Source organism: Solanum lycopersicum, chromosome 5 (assembly GCF_036512215.1).
Source record: "Solanum lycopersicum chromosome 5, SLM_r2.1".
In the NCBI taxonomy this organism is placed as follows: domain Eukaryota; kingdom Viridiplantae; phylum Streptophyta; class Magnoliopsida; order Solanales; family Solanaceae; genus Solanum; species Solanum lycopersicum.
In genome coordinates this window covers 68181261-68198593 of record NC_090804.1, presented here as the reverse complement: position 1 = coordinate 68198593, position 17333 = coordinate 68181261, and the positions used below count along the sequence as shown (strand labels likewise).

Below are 17333 nucleotides of genomic sequence, written 5' to 3'. Positions count from 1 at the left end.
AAAATCAAATACTCATAATTTGGACATGAGAATGAGAATATTGAAAGAGACATATAGATCAAAAGCTTATATAAAAAGCACAAAAAGAAGAGTGGCATCAGATCCAAGAGAGTGTTTCACTTACTTTTATGCAAATTAAAAAAAAATCACTCACTAATTATTACTCTTTTTCGTTTTAAATTATCTATTGAATTTTCTCTTTTATACGTTCTTTAATATTCACTTAAAATCTCTTTACTAATGAAAGTTATGTTACGAGACTTGAAAAGACATTATTGAAAAATTAAAATATTTTCACTAAGAAAATGTCCAGTAATTATTCTGATTGTTTTTTTTTATAGAATCGGTGACAAAAAAATTAATAGTATTTTCATACGAAAAGATAAGAAGCTTCCCCCTATTCAATAAAAAAATATTTCTCATCATGCATTTTTTTTTCCAATAAGCTTATTCGATAGAAAATGAATGAAAAAAATTAAATTTTATAACATGTAGTTTCTATTAATTCACGATGGGATAAAAGTTTAAGATATCGAAATTTAATAAATCACTTGAATCGTGATACAATATTTTTGATGCCATAAAATTAGACTAGCAAACTATTACACTTATTTTAAAGGATCAAACAAGAACTTTCAAAATGATAAATAATTTAATATAAGTATTTTTTTAAAACTATAAGTAATAGATAATAGATAATTTGAAAGTAATGGAGTATATAAAGAAAACTATAAGTAATAGATAATAGATAATTTGAAAAAATGCACAAGTACTCCTTCCTTATACTGTACTAAGGTCCTATTACTCTCCTGAACTTATTTTATAAGTAATTTTTTACTCCTTTTCGGCCTACGTGGCACTACCTTAAAAAAATTAATCAGCATTGGCCCAACAAGATAGTATCACGTAGATCGAAAAGAGATAAAAAATTATTAATAAAATAAATTTAAGGAAATAATAAAATTTAAGTATAATATAAATATATCTCTGAGATTTCGAATATTATTAAAAAGTTACTTATATATTATCCCGTATATAAAAGCAAGGGAAAAGAACAAAAAGCAAAATAAAGATTCTAAATTAATATCATTGATTAATTCCTTTTTGCCTCATAGTTTATAAAGGAGCACTGGCATCAGATCCAAGAAAGTGTTTCACTTACTTTAATACAAAAATCACATATAGTAATTATTATAAATTGAAAGCAAAAAGCTTTATTCTGACAGTGATACATTGATAATAAATGGTTCTAATAACATTTATTAATATTATAAAAAAAATATTGTTCAAACATTTTTACAAGAGAATTTTATAAAAAAAACATTGGAAAAAACAATAAATATTTTTTGGTTTTGATTGTGTGATAAATAATTATTATTGGAGTTTCTTTTACTTATCTTATTCCATTTATCGCTACTGATTATTGATATTATAAAAGTTATTTTTTTATATTTTTTATGTAATGTTGCTTTCTCGTATAATTATTTAACTAATATTTATTATTTTTTTTAAAAAAACAAATTTTTTTTTGATTTTAATTTTCTTCAATAACAATGTAAAACAAATATCTTTTTAAAATAATAACTTTTAACTGAATGACTTACGAAAATCAAAACAAAAACATGCAAAATACCATAAAGAAAGTAAAAAAAATTCTCATTTCCTTCTTAGATTAATAATTAAATATTAAACATGATTTGTTTATCCACTGCCTCAAAAATCCCAAAATCATATACAAAATTCAAATCCAATGAACCATTATTTTCTTCGGAAAAACATTTTCTTGAAAATGAACTAAAGTATTCTTCACAGCTAAAAATGATTATAGAATCTTTAATTAACACTAAATCACCATTAGGAAGTGTTAATTTTCCACTTTCAATAGCTTTTTGAATACCCTTTTGTGAAAAAGAATCAACTTGATCCATATCTTCCATGAAGAACACTCTCCTTGGATTTTCTTGAATTGCATTTGTAAATCTCTCGAGATAACTCCGACCTGTTGATACATAATATAATTAAGTAATTAAATATCTGCCACCACTCAGGTCCACACGTCAAGGCCGGTGTGTGTTGAAAATAACTCGTTTGGTCAAACTTCTTGAAAGTAAAAAAATGCTTATTTTAGAACGCTGAGGTGTTTGACCAAACTTTTAGGGTTTAGCGGCTTTCAAACACAGATTGTTTTTCTAGCATCGATAGGCTTTCAGATTGATTAACCAAACACAAACAGCTACTATACTCCAGAAGTTACTTCTCACAAAAACCGTTCTTCAAAATAAGTAAAATTTTAGAAGTTTGACCAAACAGGCGGTAAGTAATGAAAGTGCATTGAGGGTAGGGGTGTGGATGGGGATAGGAGAAGTCGAAACAAAGTATAATCAAGTAAATAAAAGTTTTTTTTGGTAACGATTTCATTGTTTTTAGATGAGACGGTGAGACAGTTCAACAGTACTGTACCTTGCTCGTCGCGAGATCTTTTGTTATTGACTTCTTGATCAGTTGAATCTATTCTTGTTGATGATAAAAATGTACTTAATCCAATGGAAATGTAACAATCTTGAGAGCCAAAGATTACCTTAGCTAACTCCTTTGATATTTTCTCTTTGCCATGAGTATCAACACCTAAGAACAAAAGCCAAGTTTCTTCCTTTTTGTGTCTACATTCAAGAATAGTGCTTACTATATCATGAATGATATCTTTTTGCCATGGAACTTTTTCCTCCAATGCCTTGCAAACAATCTTCACGTTGCTCGAACTGTTCAAAAATGTTGACGAGAATGTGCATTTCTGAAGGATCTGACACGAGTGCAACAACAGTTCTGGAGAGTCAGAGCAGTTGTCAATATGTCCACTTGTTTCACTTGATGAAGCTGAATTAGGAATCGAATTGGGATTCGATAGAAGTTCAGGCTTTGTATTCAAGAATTGATGTTCTTTCTTCGATATCGAAGTAGAGGAACAAGGAGATGATGAAGATGGACTTAAAAAGCCTTTCTCTATAAAGTTATGATCATGTTTGTGTACAGAACTGCAAAGAAATTAGTGCAAATATCAATTATATAGTATGAAGAAAGTAACTTGAATATTAAGTTATAATGGAAACTTGTGTACTTCCCGTCTATGTTGTTCTGACTCTCCAAAAATGATACCGGACTTGTGCTACATCCTCAAAAGAACCACTACTTTTCGAGGATCCAACACACATCTGTCGTCATTTTTGAAGAGTCTGAGTAGCATAGCCCGAGGGTATGGCCTAGCTGATGAAGTGGCAAAAACGCACAAGCTAGAAAGAACACCAGAATTATAGAACAATAAATAAGTAGAATTCGTTATGGAAATATATTATACCTCTCAAGGTTAAGGCTGAGATCCAAGCTGACAACTGGAAGTGTAAGAGGATGAAGATCCCAAAGAGTCTGTAGAGAAGGATATCCAGTTTTACATTTCGTGTAAGTCGAAAAACTAGCAATTCCCATAAGCCATAGCCTTCTGTTTTCACTCATTTCGCCACATAACAATCGAGTAAGCTCCAATATCATGTAGTTGTTTTTCTGCTCATTCTGTACTTTAGTCCAAAACTCAGATATCCATTCAAGATCACCTAAGTATAAAACAACTCCTCTGTGTATATACCTTTTTAGCAAAATTCTTAGCTCTCTAATCTTGGACTCGAACTCTTCTTTCGAGACATTTCTCAGTGTAGAAAGTGGAACACTTATGAACTGAACATGTTTCATGTGTGATGATACTTCTCCTTTATCGAACTTATCGACAACTCCTCTAACAACCCCTTCAGCATTGGCTAAACACTCTGCCACAATAACTGTGTTTCTCCTTTTCTTGTTCATCATTGTGTCTATAACACTCATCACATCATCATTCTTGATTTGATCATCACTTGACTTACCTAGTGACAGTTTAAGGTTATCGCCTGGTGGTATAACCATCGATTTTGAACTATCTTTCCAAGAAACCTCCGAAGAAACAACGTGTTCTACATTGGTTTTTAGTTGTATGTTAGAAAAACCGGTTTCCCTCATGACTCGGCTAACACTTGAATCATCACCTGATTTGCATAGAAGGTTATTTCCTGATGCTATGACAATCGGTTTTGTGCTATTATCGGAGGAGATAGCGTGTTCTACATTGGTTTTCAGTTGGATGCTAGAAAAACCAGCTTCACTCATAACTCTGCTAACACTAGGATCATCAAGAATTGAAATAACAAGCTGGTCAATTTCTACTTTGAGGTGCTGTTGTTGTTGCTGATTCTCTACTGAACCACGACGTTGATAGGCTTGTGCCCTCTTAAATGCAGCATTTAAGGCATTAGAAAGTAAAGGAGGGTGAACATGAGGCTCGAGAATCGGACTAGATGCAGAGGTAGGAAGCCTATTGAGTGCTACATTGAAGCAAAGTTCAAGAGCTTTGTACTGAATTGGATGAGAATTTGTTTGAAAACAAGCTTTTCTTAAAAGCGTAGACGAAGAGGAAACTAACAATGCACTTGCTACATGAAGAGGAGTTACATGTGAATGTCCTCTTCTTTTAGCTAAGTTCAATGCTTGTTTCACTATACTTGAAGATTCAACAGTTAGTGCCTGTTGAAAACTAACATTAGTCCTCATTTTCACTCTTTTTTTCCGAAAGATCAAAGATCGATAAAGTATAAGAGATGTAGTGATTTTTTGTTGTGTGTTTTGTGGTAAGTGATAGAAGTGAAGGGAATTAATAGGAGTTTTTTTTAAGGCTTTGTGCTTTTCTTGTGGTTGTTGGTTTTGTATGAGAAAGTGTGAAAGCATGTGAAACAAAGCTGAATTGTCTCTCCTATCTTTTTGGCTTTTATAAGTGATAAAAGGAAACTAGACTGCCTATCTTTTATGGAAAAGTAATTATAAGATATGATTATAGGGATCCGACCGCGTTCACTTTTACTTTTTCTAGCCAGTATACGTATGTTATACACCGTTATACACATGCGTGGCTATTTATACCATACATCCGTCAGCTATTTTTAGTTTAAGCTGTTAATGAACATATATCTAGATAGAAGTTAATATTGCTCACTGAAACCTTCATGAATATTTTGTGGTTTTATATAACTTTGATATACTGACAATGTAAGCAAACAAGTCACTGCGCTCATATTGGACTCATTGAGGCAGTAGTTACACCAATTGTGTTGGTCGTTACTTATTTGACAATCGTCTACAAGAGCAGCCCCCTTTCCCCCTTCGTTGAAAAATTATATTGTGCAAATAAGGCAAGTTACGCGGTGCAACAATATTAATATTATGAAAATATTGGATAGCTCCATAAGAACTTTGGTGAAAAAGTGAAAGGGGGATATAGGAAAAGAGAAAAGAAAAAGCTTAAAGGAGAGAAGAAGACTGTCTGTCTGTTGAAGGAATTGGAAAATGCATTTTTTTTCTAGTTCAAGCTTCCTAGTATATTGCAAGTACAATCAATTATCGAGCCACGGTTTTTACGAAGGGGTTTTAAAATATGAAGAAGTATAACACTCGAAGAAGCCAAACAGGGTTCAACATTATACTATATTTACATAAAAAGAAAAATAGTTTAACCATGTATGTAAACAGTATAATTTTCCGCCAAAGGAGATTGATTGATTATGTGAACCCCCTCGTCCCTATCTGGCTCCGCCTCAGTACAATCTGTTCTCTCTAGCTCCTTCAAGACTCAAGAATAAAGAACAAAGAGTTCTTTGGATGATTAGTTAAATATTCTCCAAAAGTTTATGTCTTTATATTTCTTGATGCACTTTTTTTTTTTACTTCCATATAGTTTTTGTACTTTTGATCTTTCCTTTACTCTCTTTTTTCATGTGCAACCGCGTAAGATCATGATTTAAGAGATGCTGATACAATAAAAATGCAGAAGAGTACAACTGTTATTCACTCATGAATCGTCTGCAATTGCTCGTATACAAGTTTATGTATGATTTTCGCGCTATGTATGAGACTCATACGTCATACTTCATGATTTTCAGATATGTTTATGATGATTAGTGGACATGCACGTCTCGTTGGTTCGTTCGATGAAAGTTAAAGGCACTAAGTATAAAAACTGAGTGTGTATAGAAGCACTAATAAAGTCATAGTTACACAGTGGTAAAAGAAATAGAAATTAGTACAGTAATACATAGTTTTCAGACATTAATATGTTAATTTTTCAAACCTATAAGAGATTTGGTAGAGGAATATGTTATTTGTCAAAGTCATCTATGTTCTCTTCAAACAATTTGAAAATTATTGGTACTAAACATAGAAAATTACGCGAAAAATGTTGTTTTTATTCGTGAAAATGTCCTGTTTGTTCTAGTTATACTTTTTGGTTTATGTAACAGGCATTTCTGGTTTGAAGTGGTTTGATTCATCTTTTCTGGTTTCCGCCAGTATCTGATACTCACATCAGGGTCGACTAAATCTATATTTGCAAGGATGAAGGAGGATTTTCCGCTCCACTATGACCTTTGTTGGTAGATGTGGCATGATTTTTACATGCTAGTTATGCGGACGTTGATTATTTATGCAGTGATTAATAATGATATGGACCTGATACAATATCATTATTTCCGAGTCACAATGCACCATGACGATGTGATGATGATGTGAGACAGTGAGAGATAAGGCATGGGGTATGAGTCCCGACACTTTGCTTGTTAGACGTTATGGTTACGAGTGTGCATTGTCATATGCATAGTGGAATTGAACTCAAAAGACTGCTGTCATTGCTATTTCTATTCTATTACAGAAATTTAGTATGTATTATACACATATCATAGTTTACTGTTCACTATTTTCAACACAATTCTGTCTACTGCCCTCCAGTACCTGCTCCTCCAATTCTCATTTATCAAATGTAACAGCAGAAATACACCAGCAATTCCAGTTACAAATCCCGAGAATATAACTAAAACAAACAGGACATGTTCTTGATCGTATCCGTCATCTGTAGTGTCACTGATGATAGAGGGACCATTGTTACTGCAGTTCATCCCATCAGGAGCACCACATAAGTATTTGTTTCCGATATATGCTGATCTGTCTTGATACAAAGCGTCAAAATGTGGATTTTTTGGAATCCGTCCACTCAAATTGTTATAAGACAAGTTGAGATATGCAAGAAAATCCAAGGGTGCCAATGTCGCTGGAATTTCACCTGTTAATTGGTTATAGCTGAGATCCAACGACTCGAGAGAAATCATTTCATCAATAGTCATTGGGATAACCCCGGTAAGATGATTATGTGAGAGATTCAGGAATGGTATTCCACTTAAAAGTCCAATTTTGTCAGGAATTTTACCAGTAAGAGCATTGTTTGAGACGTCGAATCCACTGTTGTAGGAATACACTGACACAAGAAAATGTGTCTGTCCTTTGGTGACAATTTCTAGCTGAGCACCAGTGAACTTGAGGGAGTAAACGTAACCTAAGATGGTTGTTTGGTTTTGTGTTTTCATCATCATTTTCAAGCCATCAAGATTCTGGGGAATGGTACCGGACAGATTGTTCCTGGACAAACCAATATATTGTAGATTTTCCAACTTCATTACCTCTTCCGGTATAGACTCATTGAAAGAGTTTGATGCAAGCATGAGTATACGGAGGCTGTGTATCTCACCGATGAACTTTGGTATCCTTCCTTCAAATCTATTACCTGCCAAGTTCAGAATCTCCAAATCTTGAAACTTTTCAATCACTGTTGGAAAAGAACCTTCAAACTCATTTCCATTCAGGTCAAGGTAACGAAGGCTTGTAACACGTTCAAGTTCTTTCGGAACACTTCCACTGAGCTTGTTTTTTCCAAGACTAAGGTAAATGAGAGATTTGCAGTTCCCAAAACTACGTCGAATGTTGCCTGACAAGCTGTTATTAGAGAGATCAAGAACCTGGAGAACGTTAGTCGTTTGGCAAAATGATTCAGGTATTGGACCATGAATTCTGTTTCCTGATAATGATATGGACCTGATACCATGAACTTCTCCCATCTGTGTTGGAATTGAGCCTGCGAAATTGTTAAATGACAAATCGATGACATTAACATTCTCGAGCTGAGTAGGGATAGGACCTTGAAGTTTGTTTCTGGCTAAATTTACTAGTGTTGTAAAACGAGAAGATTTCATCTGAATAATTGGAGGTATAACTCCCTTGAAATTATTCATTGACAAATCTAGTACAGAGAGGGATGGGAGATTGAACAACCAGTATGGTATGGCTCCTGATAGACTGTTATTAGCCAAAATCAAAATCTCGAGGCTCGTCAGATTTGAAAAGAACTCCGGGATTTCTCCTCTCATGTTGCAAGATGTAAATTCCAAAACTGTGGGCTGGAAAGTTTGTACAAAGGATTGAATTTGATCATCGAGTTCCACGGACAATCCACTAACTCCGAAACTGATAAAGTCCAATCTAGACTTCTGGAGCATTGACAGTGGCATATTACCATTAAGGTTATTCATCTGAACATAAAGAAGTGAAAGCTTAGGAAGCTGAAGTATGCACGAGGGAAGACGTCCTGTTAGATCGTTCCATTGTAAATTCAGGTACTCCAGGGAGGGGATTTGACAAATGGAATTTGGAATATAACCTTGTAATCTATTCTGGAACAAAGATAAGTATTGAAGGCTTACTAAACTGGACATGGAAACAGGAAGTTGACCTGTGATATCATTGTTATTGAGCATCAAGATACTTAATTTCTGAAGTTTTGTAATGGAAGAAGGTATCGACCCTTGGATCGAGCATCCATCAGCTCGGAAATAGGATAATAATGTTGAGTTGCTTAAAGAAGGAGGAATCGGTCCAACTACCCGAGTGAAGCTTATGTCAAGAAGTGTCAACTTTGGCCATGGGGCTGAAAACATTGAAACAAGATCTATGGTCATAGCAGGATTGCTAGAAATAGAAAGTCTTTCGAGTTGAGGAAGGTAAGGGATATGACCATCTAAATTGTTGCCACGAAAATTAACAACTGAGAGGGTTGTGAGATTCGATATCATATCAGGTATCGTGGATGTTAGAACGTTAGAACGCATATCTAGAGTAGAAAGACTAGTAAGGTTAAGCAATTGTTCTATTGGAACTCTTCCTGAAATGTTGCAGCTAGACAATTGAAGTGACATGAGATTTGAAAGACCTGATATTGGTTTAGCCCAATGAAATGATTCCGAGGCCTTCGATAGATCAACACCAGTCAATACAAGATATCTAAGACGACGAAGTCCTTCTAACCACCTTAGATTTGGACTAGACAAATAACCATAGCTCATAAAAGATAACAATGAGTCAAAATCCAACTTTGGTGGTAACGTCAATCTAATAGTAATAGAAGAAAAATCGAGTACTGAATCAGCACACGAAAGATCAAGATACCTAAGAGATGTAAGGTTTGAGAATTGTGTAGTGATGGAATCTTGAAACATAGCATTTGACAGATTGAGATATGTCAACTTTGTTAAGTTTGATATCTCAACAGGTAACTTTGAATACATGAAGTTGTTGAAACTCAAGTCGAGATATTGCAGATCATCAAGAGTAAATAACAAAGGAGATATAGTCCCTTTGAGGGAAAAATCAGATATGTTGTTAGAACTTGAAACAACTTCCTTATTGCTATTGATTGTAACTTCCTCTGGATTAACATTCCGAAGATTAATAACAACAACACGACCTTCACTCGAGCATTTGATCCCTTTCCAAATGCAACAGTCTTCACCTTTCCATGATGATAATCGATTAGATGGATCAGTCAACATGGACTTGAAGCTCATTAGAGCTACTCTTTCTCCTTCAAGGCAGCTATAAACGATCGAAAAATGAAAAAATAGAGTAGCAAATATAATGAAAACTTTCATTAGCTTCATGACTTCAAATATGATGAACACTATCCTAGATTGTCAAGTATTAACATACTTATATATGAAGAAAAAGAGGCATTGTTTTGTGTAGGCTTCAACTACTTAACTGAAAATGATTGCATTATAAAGTCAACAACTTTAAATTATAATAATCTTATTGAGTTCTCCAAAAACTTTGTTTAATGAAAAAAAGAAGAAGAAGAGTGTTTATAAGGTTCTTCATACCTATTTTATAACTTTGACAAATTCCTCTATCACATCTTTGAATTTGAGTATATATATATCATTTTATTATATATGATCTTGGTGTTGAAAACTATGTTTTCTTTTAGTAAAAGTAGTTTTTGTGAATCATCATATAGTGACTTGTTTGTCGAAGTCAAGATGATTAGATATCATTTAAACGTACGAAGGTGAATCTGTTAAAGAATGACAAAAGTCGTTTTACATCAGTGGTTCATCCTCTCTTTGAGCTAGCTTTTGGGGTGTGAGTTAGACCTAAGACCTAATTTCAATATGGTATCAGAGTAAGCTCGTCTCACCCGATGTGGGCCTCAAAATAAAAAATTATCCACGCACCAGATGCTAAGCACTGAACGTGAAGTGGGGTGTTAAAGAATAACAAAAGTCTCACATGGTGGTTAATGAGATGGATAGACTTCTTGTGATTACTCGTTTACTAGGATGTGTATGTTGAATTACATAGTATACGATTTTGTAAAATAAAAAATTACACATGAAAGGAAAAAAAATACAAGCTTTTGTGAATAATTAATGTAGAATATCGTGTATGGTGATTTATTTGTCTTATTAAATCTCGAGAGACAGAGTTACCAAACGTCAACTCAGTGAAATAATTGAGATCTGCACAAGCTGATCAAAATATTAAACCACCATCATCAAAGAAAAAATCAACAAAGAATCAAGAAAATATTCCTACTATATACATAGCTATATATAATATTAATTTCTAAACAAAACTTATGGTTGGTATTTTCCCATGAAGGTCCACACATTATATAGATATTTCAAAAACACTTGTTCCCCACATACAAAAAAAAAATAAGATAAGATTTTAGCTTCTATTATCTATATAGCAACCTTTTAAAATGTTCTTTTTTATTTATTTTACGTAAATAATTAATTAACTTTTTTTTTCTTCTCCATGGCCCTAAATACTGGAAATTGTACATATTCTTTTTCAAGATTTCATGTGCAAGCAATAAATACCAAAGAAATTAAAGTGAAAACAAAAAAAGAGACATGGCAAGGAAGAAGAGAGTTTCTATTTTCAACAATTATTGCAATTGTTCAAGTAAATGATTCTCAAACTGAGCTTCTTAAGAGTATGTTTTCTTGGTTTCACATTCTTCCTTTCTAACTTCCGATTTAATTTATTTATCTGATTTTGATTTGACACAGAGTTTAAGAAAATAAAAAAGACGTCTGAATATTCTAGTGTACCAAAATTTCATTTAATCTTGTGATTATTAAATATGTCATGAAGAAAGTAAAAATAACGAATGACTAATAGAGATGGATTAGAAAGTAAAGTAAAAGATGTTAGGATCGAATCCACACACACTTGATGAATGAAGAACACAAGAACTTTCTCGAGAGAGAATAGTTCGTGGTAACACTTTGTGGGTAAACTTCGACGACGATGGGGTATATATTAACTGATTCAGAGTATGAACAGTTACCGAGAATAAATGGAGAATGAACAGTACATCCTAAAATTAATGTATGACAGTACATCAAAATATTAATCAGGCGCCACAACCTAACAAAACAAACAACTGAAGTATTTTCATTACTATTTTTTGAATCACTTTTAATTTTTTATCACAAAAATTGCAAATAATTAATGTTTGTATTCTTCTTGCTGTTATAGGATATCTCAAGAAGTCAGAAGAGAACAAGACCAAGAATGATAAGGAGGTAAATATCCCGAGTTTAACCTTTATGCACTGACAGCATAAACGATATTTTATACTATTAGGTCATCGAAAAGATAACTAAGTGTTCATAAGAAAAATGGGAATTAACGACGTGGAAATAATTTGCTACAACAAGTTATAATATATTAATACTGTACGAAATTTTACTTATACACACTGATAATGTTGAGTACTTTACATCGATATAGTTTTCAAGTTATTATTATTTTTTCGATTACCAAGAATCCATGAGGTACACAGTCTGAAACTCGATGAATAGTCGACACATCTTTCTAGTTTTCTCCACTTAAATATCAATCATATTGTCTATTATATACGATTCCTAACTCACACATCACGTATTGCGTGACAAAATTTATAAATTCTAGTTTTTTGTGGAATATTATTTATTGATTTTACCTTCTTTCTTTTTCTTCATTTATTTAGAGATTGGATAGTTACTACAAACGTAACTACAGAGACTATTTTGGATACTTAGAAGGCACTTTGAAGGATAAGAAAGAGGAACTCACTGAATCAGAGCAAGGCATTCTTGATTGGCTTGAAAAAAATAAATGAATTTTGTCAAACTTGTTCTGAAGGCATATAAATCGATAACATATCGTGACTCGTGAGATCTGAAAAGGCTAGAATGTACGCAAATGTGTTTATTTGCCTTCGCAATGAATTGTGTAAACTACTTTGGTCAATGTGGACAAAAAGAAAAGTACTTAAAAATATTGGGAAAATGTCTATTTATTTGCCTAGCATTTCCACTATGTTGGTGATATAGACTATGTTGCTCGGACTCGTTTATAGATACACTCAGACATTTCTATAATAGTTATATACTCTCAACTAACATTTCACTATAGTGATCAACAAGTTCTTTTAGAACCGATTTTCCATGTTATGTAATGTTATATGTTCTCTATAATGACATTTCGCTATAGACCAAAAACTATCCAGACAAACGATATTGTTATCTAATACGATTGCATGGAATTAAATACTCATTTAGTATAGGGAAAAGGGTCTGATATACCCCTCAACTTTGCCATTTAGAGCTGATATACCCCTTGTTATGAAAGTGGCTCATATATACCCCTACTTGTAAACAAATGACTCACATATACCCTTTTCCTCTAACGGAAATGGAAAAAATAATAATTTTAATCTAAATTTTTATTATTTTTTTCTAAAAAATATAATCCCATATGAATAAATTTAATCCTCGTCAAACATATTTTTTTGACCTTTTTTTGTTTCAATGACTAATTTTATAATTATTATTTTGATAATCAAATTTATTTATGTTTCACTAATATTCTTGTAAAACTTATTGTAGATGACCAATTTTTTTCTTCAAATACGAAATTAAATTACAATACACACAATTAAAATAGTTTAATTTTTCTCTCTTTAAACTAAGAAATGAAAGAAAAAACATAAGAATAAGAAACTCAAATAATTATAATAAAAAAAGTCAAAAAATAATTTATATATGAAAAAAATTAAAATATACCTTGAAATTTGATAGAAGAATCATATATATCCCTAAATAATTTTTAAAAAAAAATTACAAGTAATAAATATCAATTTAAAACTAATTTTTTAACTTCCGTTAAATGAAGGGTATATATGAGCCATTTTGTAACGGGAGGGGGGTATATGTGAGCCGTTTGTATAACGGTAAGGGCATATATGAGCCACTTTTATAACGGGGGTATATTAGCTCCAAATGACAAAGTTGAGGGGTATATCAGACCCTTTTCCCTTTAGTATATTTCGTAAAAAAAATAGCTCGAAATTTCGACACCTTACCACGCATTAAACACGAGTATGCCGATGGATCAAATGAACTTAATCGACATCAAAGAGAAACCGAGATAATTAAGTTAATTTTGATAGTTTTATTCCTAGTTATACACAATAGAGTAATCAAAAAACGTATAAGTTTAACTGATTAGTTATGCACACTCAAAATTAGAAAGCATATATACCAGATAAGACCATGTTAAAGAGTACGTTTACGTATTATGTCATCGTTTGAAAACAAGACTTACTCTTATTAACATATATAAATATATAAAAACTTATGTGTGATATTTTCAATCATTTTGTCCTAAAAATAAGCAAAACCTACCATGCACAAAACAAAAAATGAACAAAAATAAAAACCAGAGCTCCCATTGTCTACTCTTCACCATTCACATTTTGATTTGCTATTATAATTATTATTGTAACTCTATTAATCAATCTTCTTCTCAATCCTTCAGTTCCCCTTTAGGAATCGGCGATAGCTTATCGCCGATAACCATTTTTTTTCTTTTTAATACAAACAAGTTTTCATGAGAACAAATCCATAAAAAAAATAATCAAGATTGTTATCATTTCGATTTTTTTTTGTATGTACCTATGTAGAGATCATTTGGGTGATAGGGGAATTGTGTTGTTTAGTTTTCTTATGCTGCATTGTGGAATTGAGCCATGGCAGATTCCGTGGGAGAGAAGAAAAGAGTAGTGGTGATTGGAGGTGGAGTTGCTGGATCTCTTATTGCAAGGAGTCTTCAAGATGAAGCTAATGTTACCCTCATTGATATGTGAGTTTTTTTTGTTTTTGTGATAATCGTTGTGTCTGAGTCAGCTTGTGCACACCTCGACTAATGTCATTACATGGGGGGTGGGGAAGGGATCGTGGAAATTGAACCTACACCTATTGTTTGAGATTGATGCGTAGTTGATACCATTGATTGAGAGAATGGATTGTTAGTTGTTTTCTAATACATGAATGGATAATCGTCATCTCATGACCGAGCTTTTGGAATTTGCGTTAAGCCTAATATCCATTTTTGAACTTTGTATCAGAGTCAGACTCATTCATATTTTTGACTGACCCTACTAAGGTTGATATATTATGTTGTTCACGCTCTAGATATCCAGTCGTGGAGTTGTTGTTTTCTAATACATGTTGTTGTCTCCTTATATGGTCTGTCATTAGCAATCGCCTCATGAGCTAGGTCCAAGGTCCATTTTTTTAACGGATAGCTTATTATGTAACAAATTATGCGATGGAAGCACTTATTGGCTGTTTTCGTTTGGATGTTACATGGATTTTTAAGCTGAATACGAAAAATATGAACAGGAAGGAGTATTTTGAGATTCCTTGGGCTGCCTTAAGGTCAATGTGTGATCCTTCATTTGCAAAACGAGCCGTCTTTAGTCACTCTGAATACCTTCCCCGTGGAAATGTCATTACATCTGCTGCTGCTAACATCACGGATACAGAGGTAATAACTGCAAAAGGCGACAAAGTTGCGTATGACTTTGCTGTTATTGCTACTGGTCACTCGGAAACTGGTGCTTACACGAAAGATGAGAAGTTTTCTCAATACCAAACAGGTAACATCATGGATCAATCGATATACTTGTAGTTGAATTAGCATTATGATCGATCTTTCATTCTTCAAAACCTTTGCTAGCGATGGAACTAAATACGTCTGAATAAAGCAAAATGAATATAGGTAATATCGTAGGTCAACCTCAAGTAGTTTGCGGTTGAGTTGTAGTAGTTGTATACCTTCCCGAGGGACGACAGATATGAATAGAGACAAAAAAAAACAGTAGATGATTTCTTTGCATTTGTTCTAGCTGTGGTGGACAGAGTTACCGTACTCGTCAATAGCTTCATTTCTACTCATTTTTATTGGTTTACAGATCATGAAAAGATTAAATCTGCCTGCTCCATATTAATAATCGGGGGAGGACAAACAGGCGTGGAACTGGCTGCTGAAATTGCTGTGGATTATCCCGATAAGAAGGTGACGATTGTACATAGGGGATCAATGTTGTTAGAATTTATCGGAGAAAGTGCCAGCAATAAGGTAGTGCATTGGTTAAAATCAAGGAAGGTCGAAATCATTTTGGGGCAATCTGTCGATGTAAATACTGCAAAAGACGGTGTTTACAAAACATCTGGTGGACAAACTATAGATGCTGAATGTCATTTCATTTGCATTGGAAAGCCGATAGGTTCAGGGTGGCTAAAAGAAACCGTCTTGAAAGGTAGTTTGGATATTCATGGAAGGTTGATGGTTGATTCTAATTTAAAGGTCAAGGGTCGAAGCAATGTCTTTGGTATCGGAGATATTACTGATATCCCTGTAAGTACACTTCAAACTCTTTCTCTAGTACGTTTTGGTTCTGAAAACTCATATTTGAACGATTAGATCTTGCTAACGCGGTTTAATGTCTGTCGTAGTATTAGTCTTATTCTTGTAGTTTCTCCTTTTAGATATCTAGTAATCGGTGATCGCACTACTTTGTTGTTGTTACTGTTCCTTTTCTGAAGACTCTGCACTGCTTTCTTTGTTAGTTATTATGTTTTCTTCAGTGTTGTTTTTTTCTTTTTATAACTACGTTGATCTGCTGCATTTAAGTCGAGGACCTTTGGACACAACCTCTCTACCTCCACGAGGTTGGGGTATGTTGTTGTTTTATTATGATAAGGAAACTGAAATTTCATGTCCCTTACTACCTCGGAAATCTCACTCGTTAAAAAGCTGACTAAACTCTAGAAACCTCACTCGTTAAGACCCTGATGCTATTCTGCATTATGCAGAAGACGTATATTGCTCGTACCTCCAAAAATGCTACCACACCTGTGTCAGATCCTCAAAAAAATGCATAGACTTTAAACAAACGTATACACTCACGATATGGATCAGAAAAACCAATGGTCCAAGATCCTTGATGTATGCATATCCAGTGTTATATCCCACGAGGGTGGTGTATACGTAGCCTTACCCCTATCTTGTGAAGGTCCTGATGGTCAACACTGCATTTGTTCTTATATATCATGTTTGTACGTTTCATCACAAGACGTTCTTACTTAGTGTCGTTGAAAAATGCAGGAACTTAAACTAGGATATTTGGCTCAAAGACACGCGGGGATAGCTGCCAAGAACATAAGATTGTTAATGAAGAACGCTAACGACAACAACTTGAATGTATATAAACCTGCTTTACCATTGTCGTTAATCGCTCTAGGCAAAAGAGAAGCTGTAGCACAGTTTTACTGTTTATCGTGTATTGGACGCCTTCCAGGGATGATAAAATCGGGAGATTTATTCGTTGGGAGGACTCGAAAACAACTTGGTTTGCTATCTGAACTTCAATAAACTTGTGAGATTTAAACATGTATTCTTTAGCTAGTTCCACTGTGAACATAGTTGTTCATAATGTTTCATATTCAGTTAGATGTGTTTCTTGTACATAATTCTTCTGCTTCTTGTGTAGAATATGTGTTACTTGAGGAAATGTAATTTGTATCGAATTACTCCGTTTCAATTACGTAGCTTTAGAACGTCACTTTTATCTACTTATTTATATTCAGTAAAAGTATTTTTAAGAATTTGGATCATTTCTCGGATTCTTGTGTTATCGTTATGTTGTGGTCATACTAATCTTAAGTAATTTTTTCCTCTCATAAAAATATAATTTTGGGTGC

General features: G+C 33.4%; 3 protein-coding genes and 1 non-coding gene across 5 annotated transcripts; 2 read left to right on the top strand and 2 right to left on the bottom strand.

Annotated features, from left to right (window-relative positions):
• Window positions 1–1635: 1635 nt before the first annotated feature.
• LOC101263518 (protein SMAX1-LIKE 3-like) lies at window positions 1636–5425 on the bottom strand. Of its 2 annotated transcripts, none has more exons than XM_010323050.4 (3): window positions 3353–5425; window positions 2461–3032; window positions 1636–1999 (listed from the first exon to the last, which is right to left on the bottom strand). In XM_010323050.4, exons 1-3 carry the CDS (start codon window positions 4804–4806, stop codon window positions 1680–1682), a joined length of 2346 nt encoding a protein of 781 aa, XP_010321352.1. In that variant the 5' UTR covers window positions 4807–5425; the 3' UTR covers window positions 1636–1679. The 2 variants fall into 2 exon arrangements, with proteins under 2 accessions (XP_010321352.1, XP_025887056.1); XM_026031271.2 differs by having other exon boundaries at window positions 2579–3032.
• Window positions 5426–6803: 1378 nt separating this feature from the next.
• Window positions 6804–9797, bottom strand: LOC101263816 (receptor-like protein EIX1). The gene has a single exon (XM_004240142.3). It carries the CDS (start codon window positions 9795–9797, stop codon window positions 6804–6806), a length of 2994 nt encoding a protein of 997 aa, XP_004240190.3.
• A 1134-nt stretch (window positions 9798–10931) lies between these two features.
• Window positions 10932–12573, top strand: LOC101247619 (uncharacterized). Its single transcript, XR_011220970.1, has 3 exons — window positions 10932–11230; window positions 11779–11825; window positions 12272–12573. It is a non-coding gene; the product is annotated as an uncharacterized protein (transcript).
• Window positions 12574–14150: 1577 nt separating this feature from the next.
• LOC101247919 (uncharacterized) lies at window positions 14151–17194 on the top strand. The gene is made up of 4 exons (XM_004239687.5): window positions 14151–14427; window positions 14970–15226; window positions 15542–15987; window positions 16738–17194. Exons 1-4 carry the CDS (start codon window positions 14315–14317, stop codon window positions 17002–17004), a joined length of 1083 nt encoding a protein of 360 aa, XP_004239735.1. The 5' UTR covers window positions 14151–14314; the 3' UTR covers window positions 17005–17194.
• The last annotated feature ends 139 nt before the right edge of the window (window positions 17195–17333 follow it).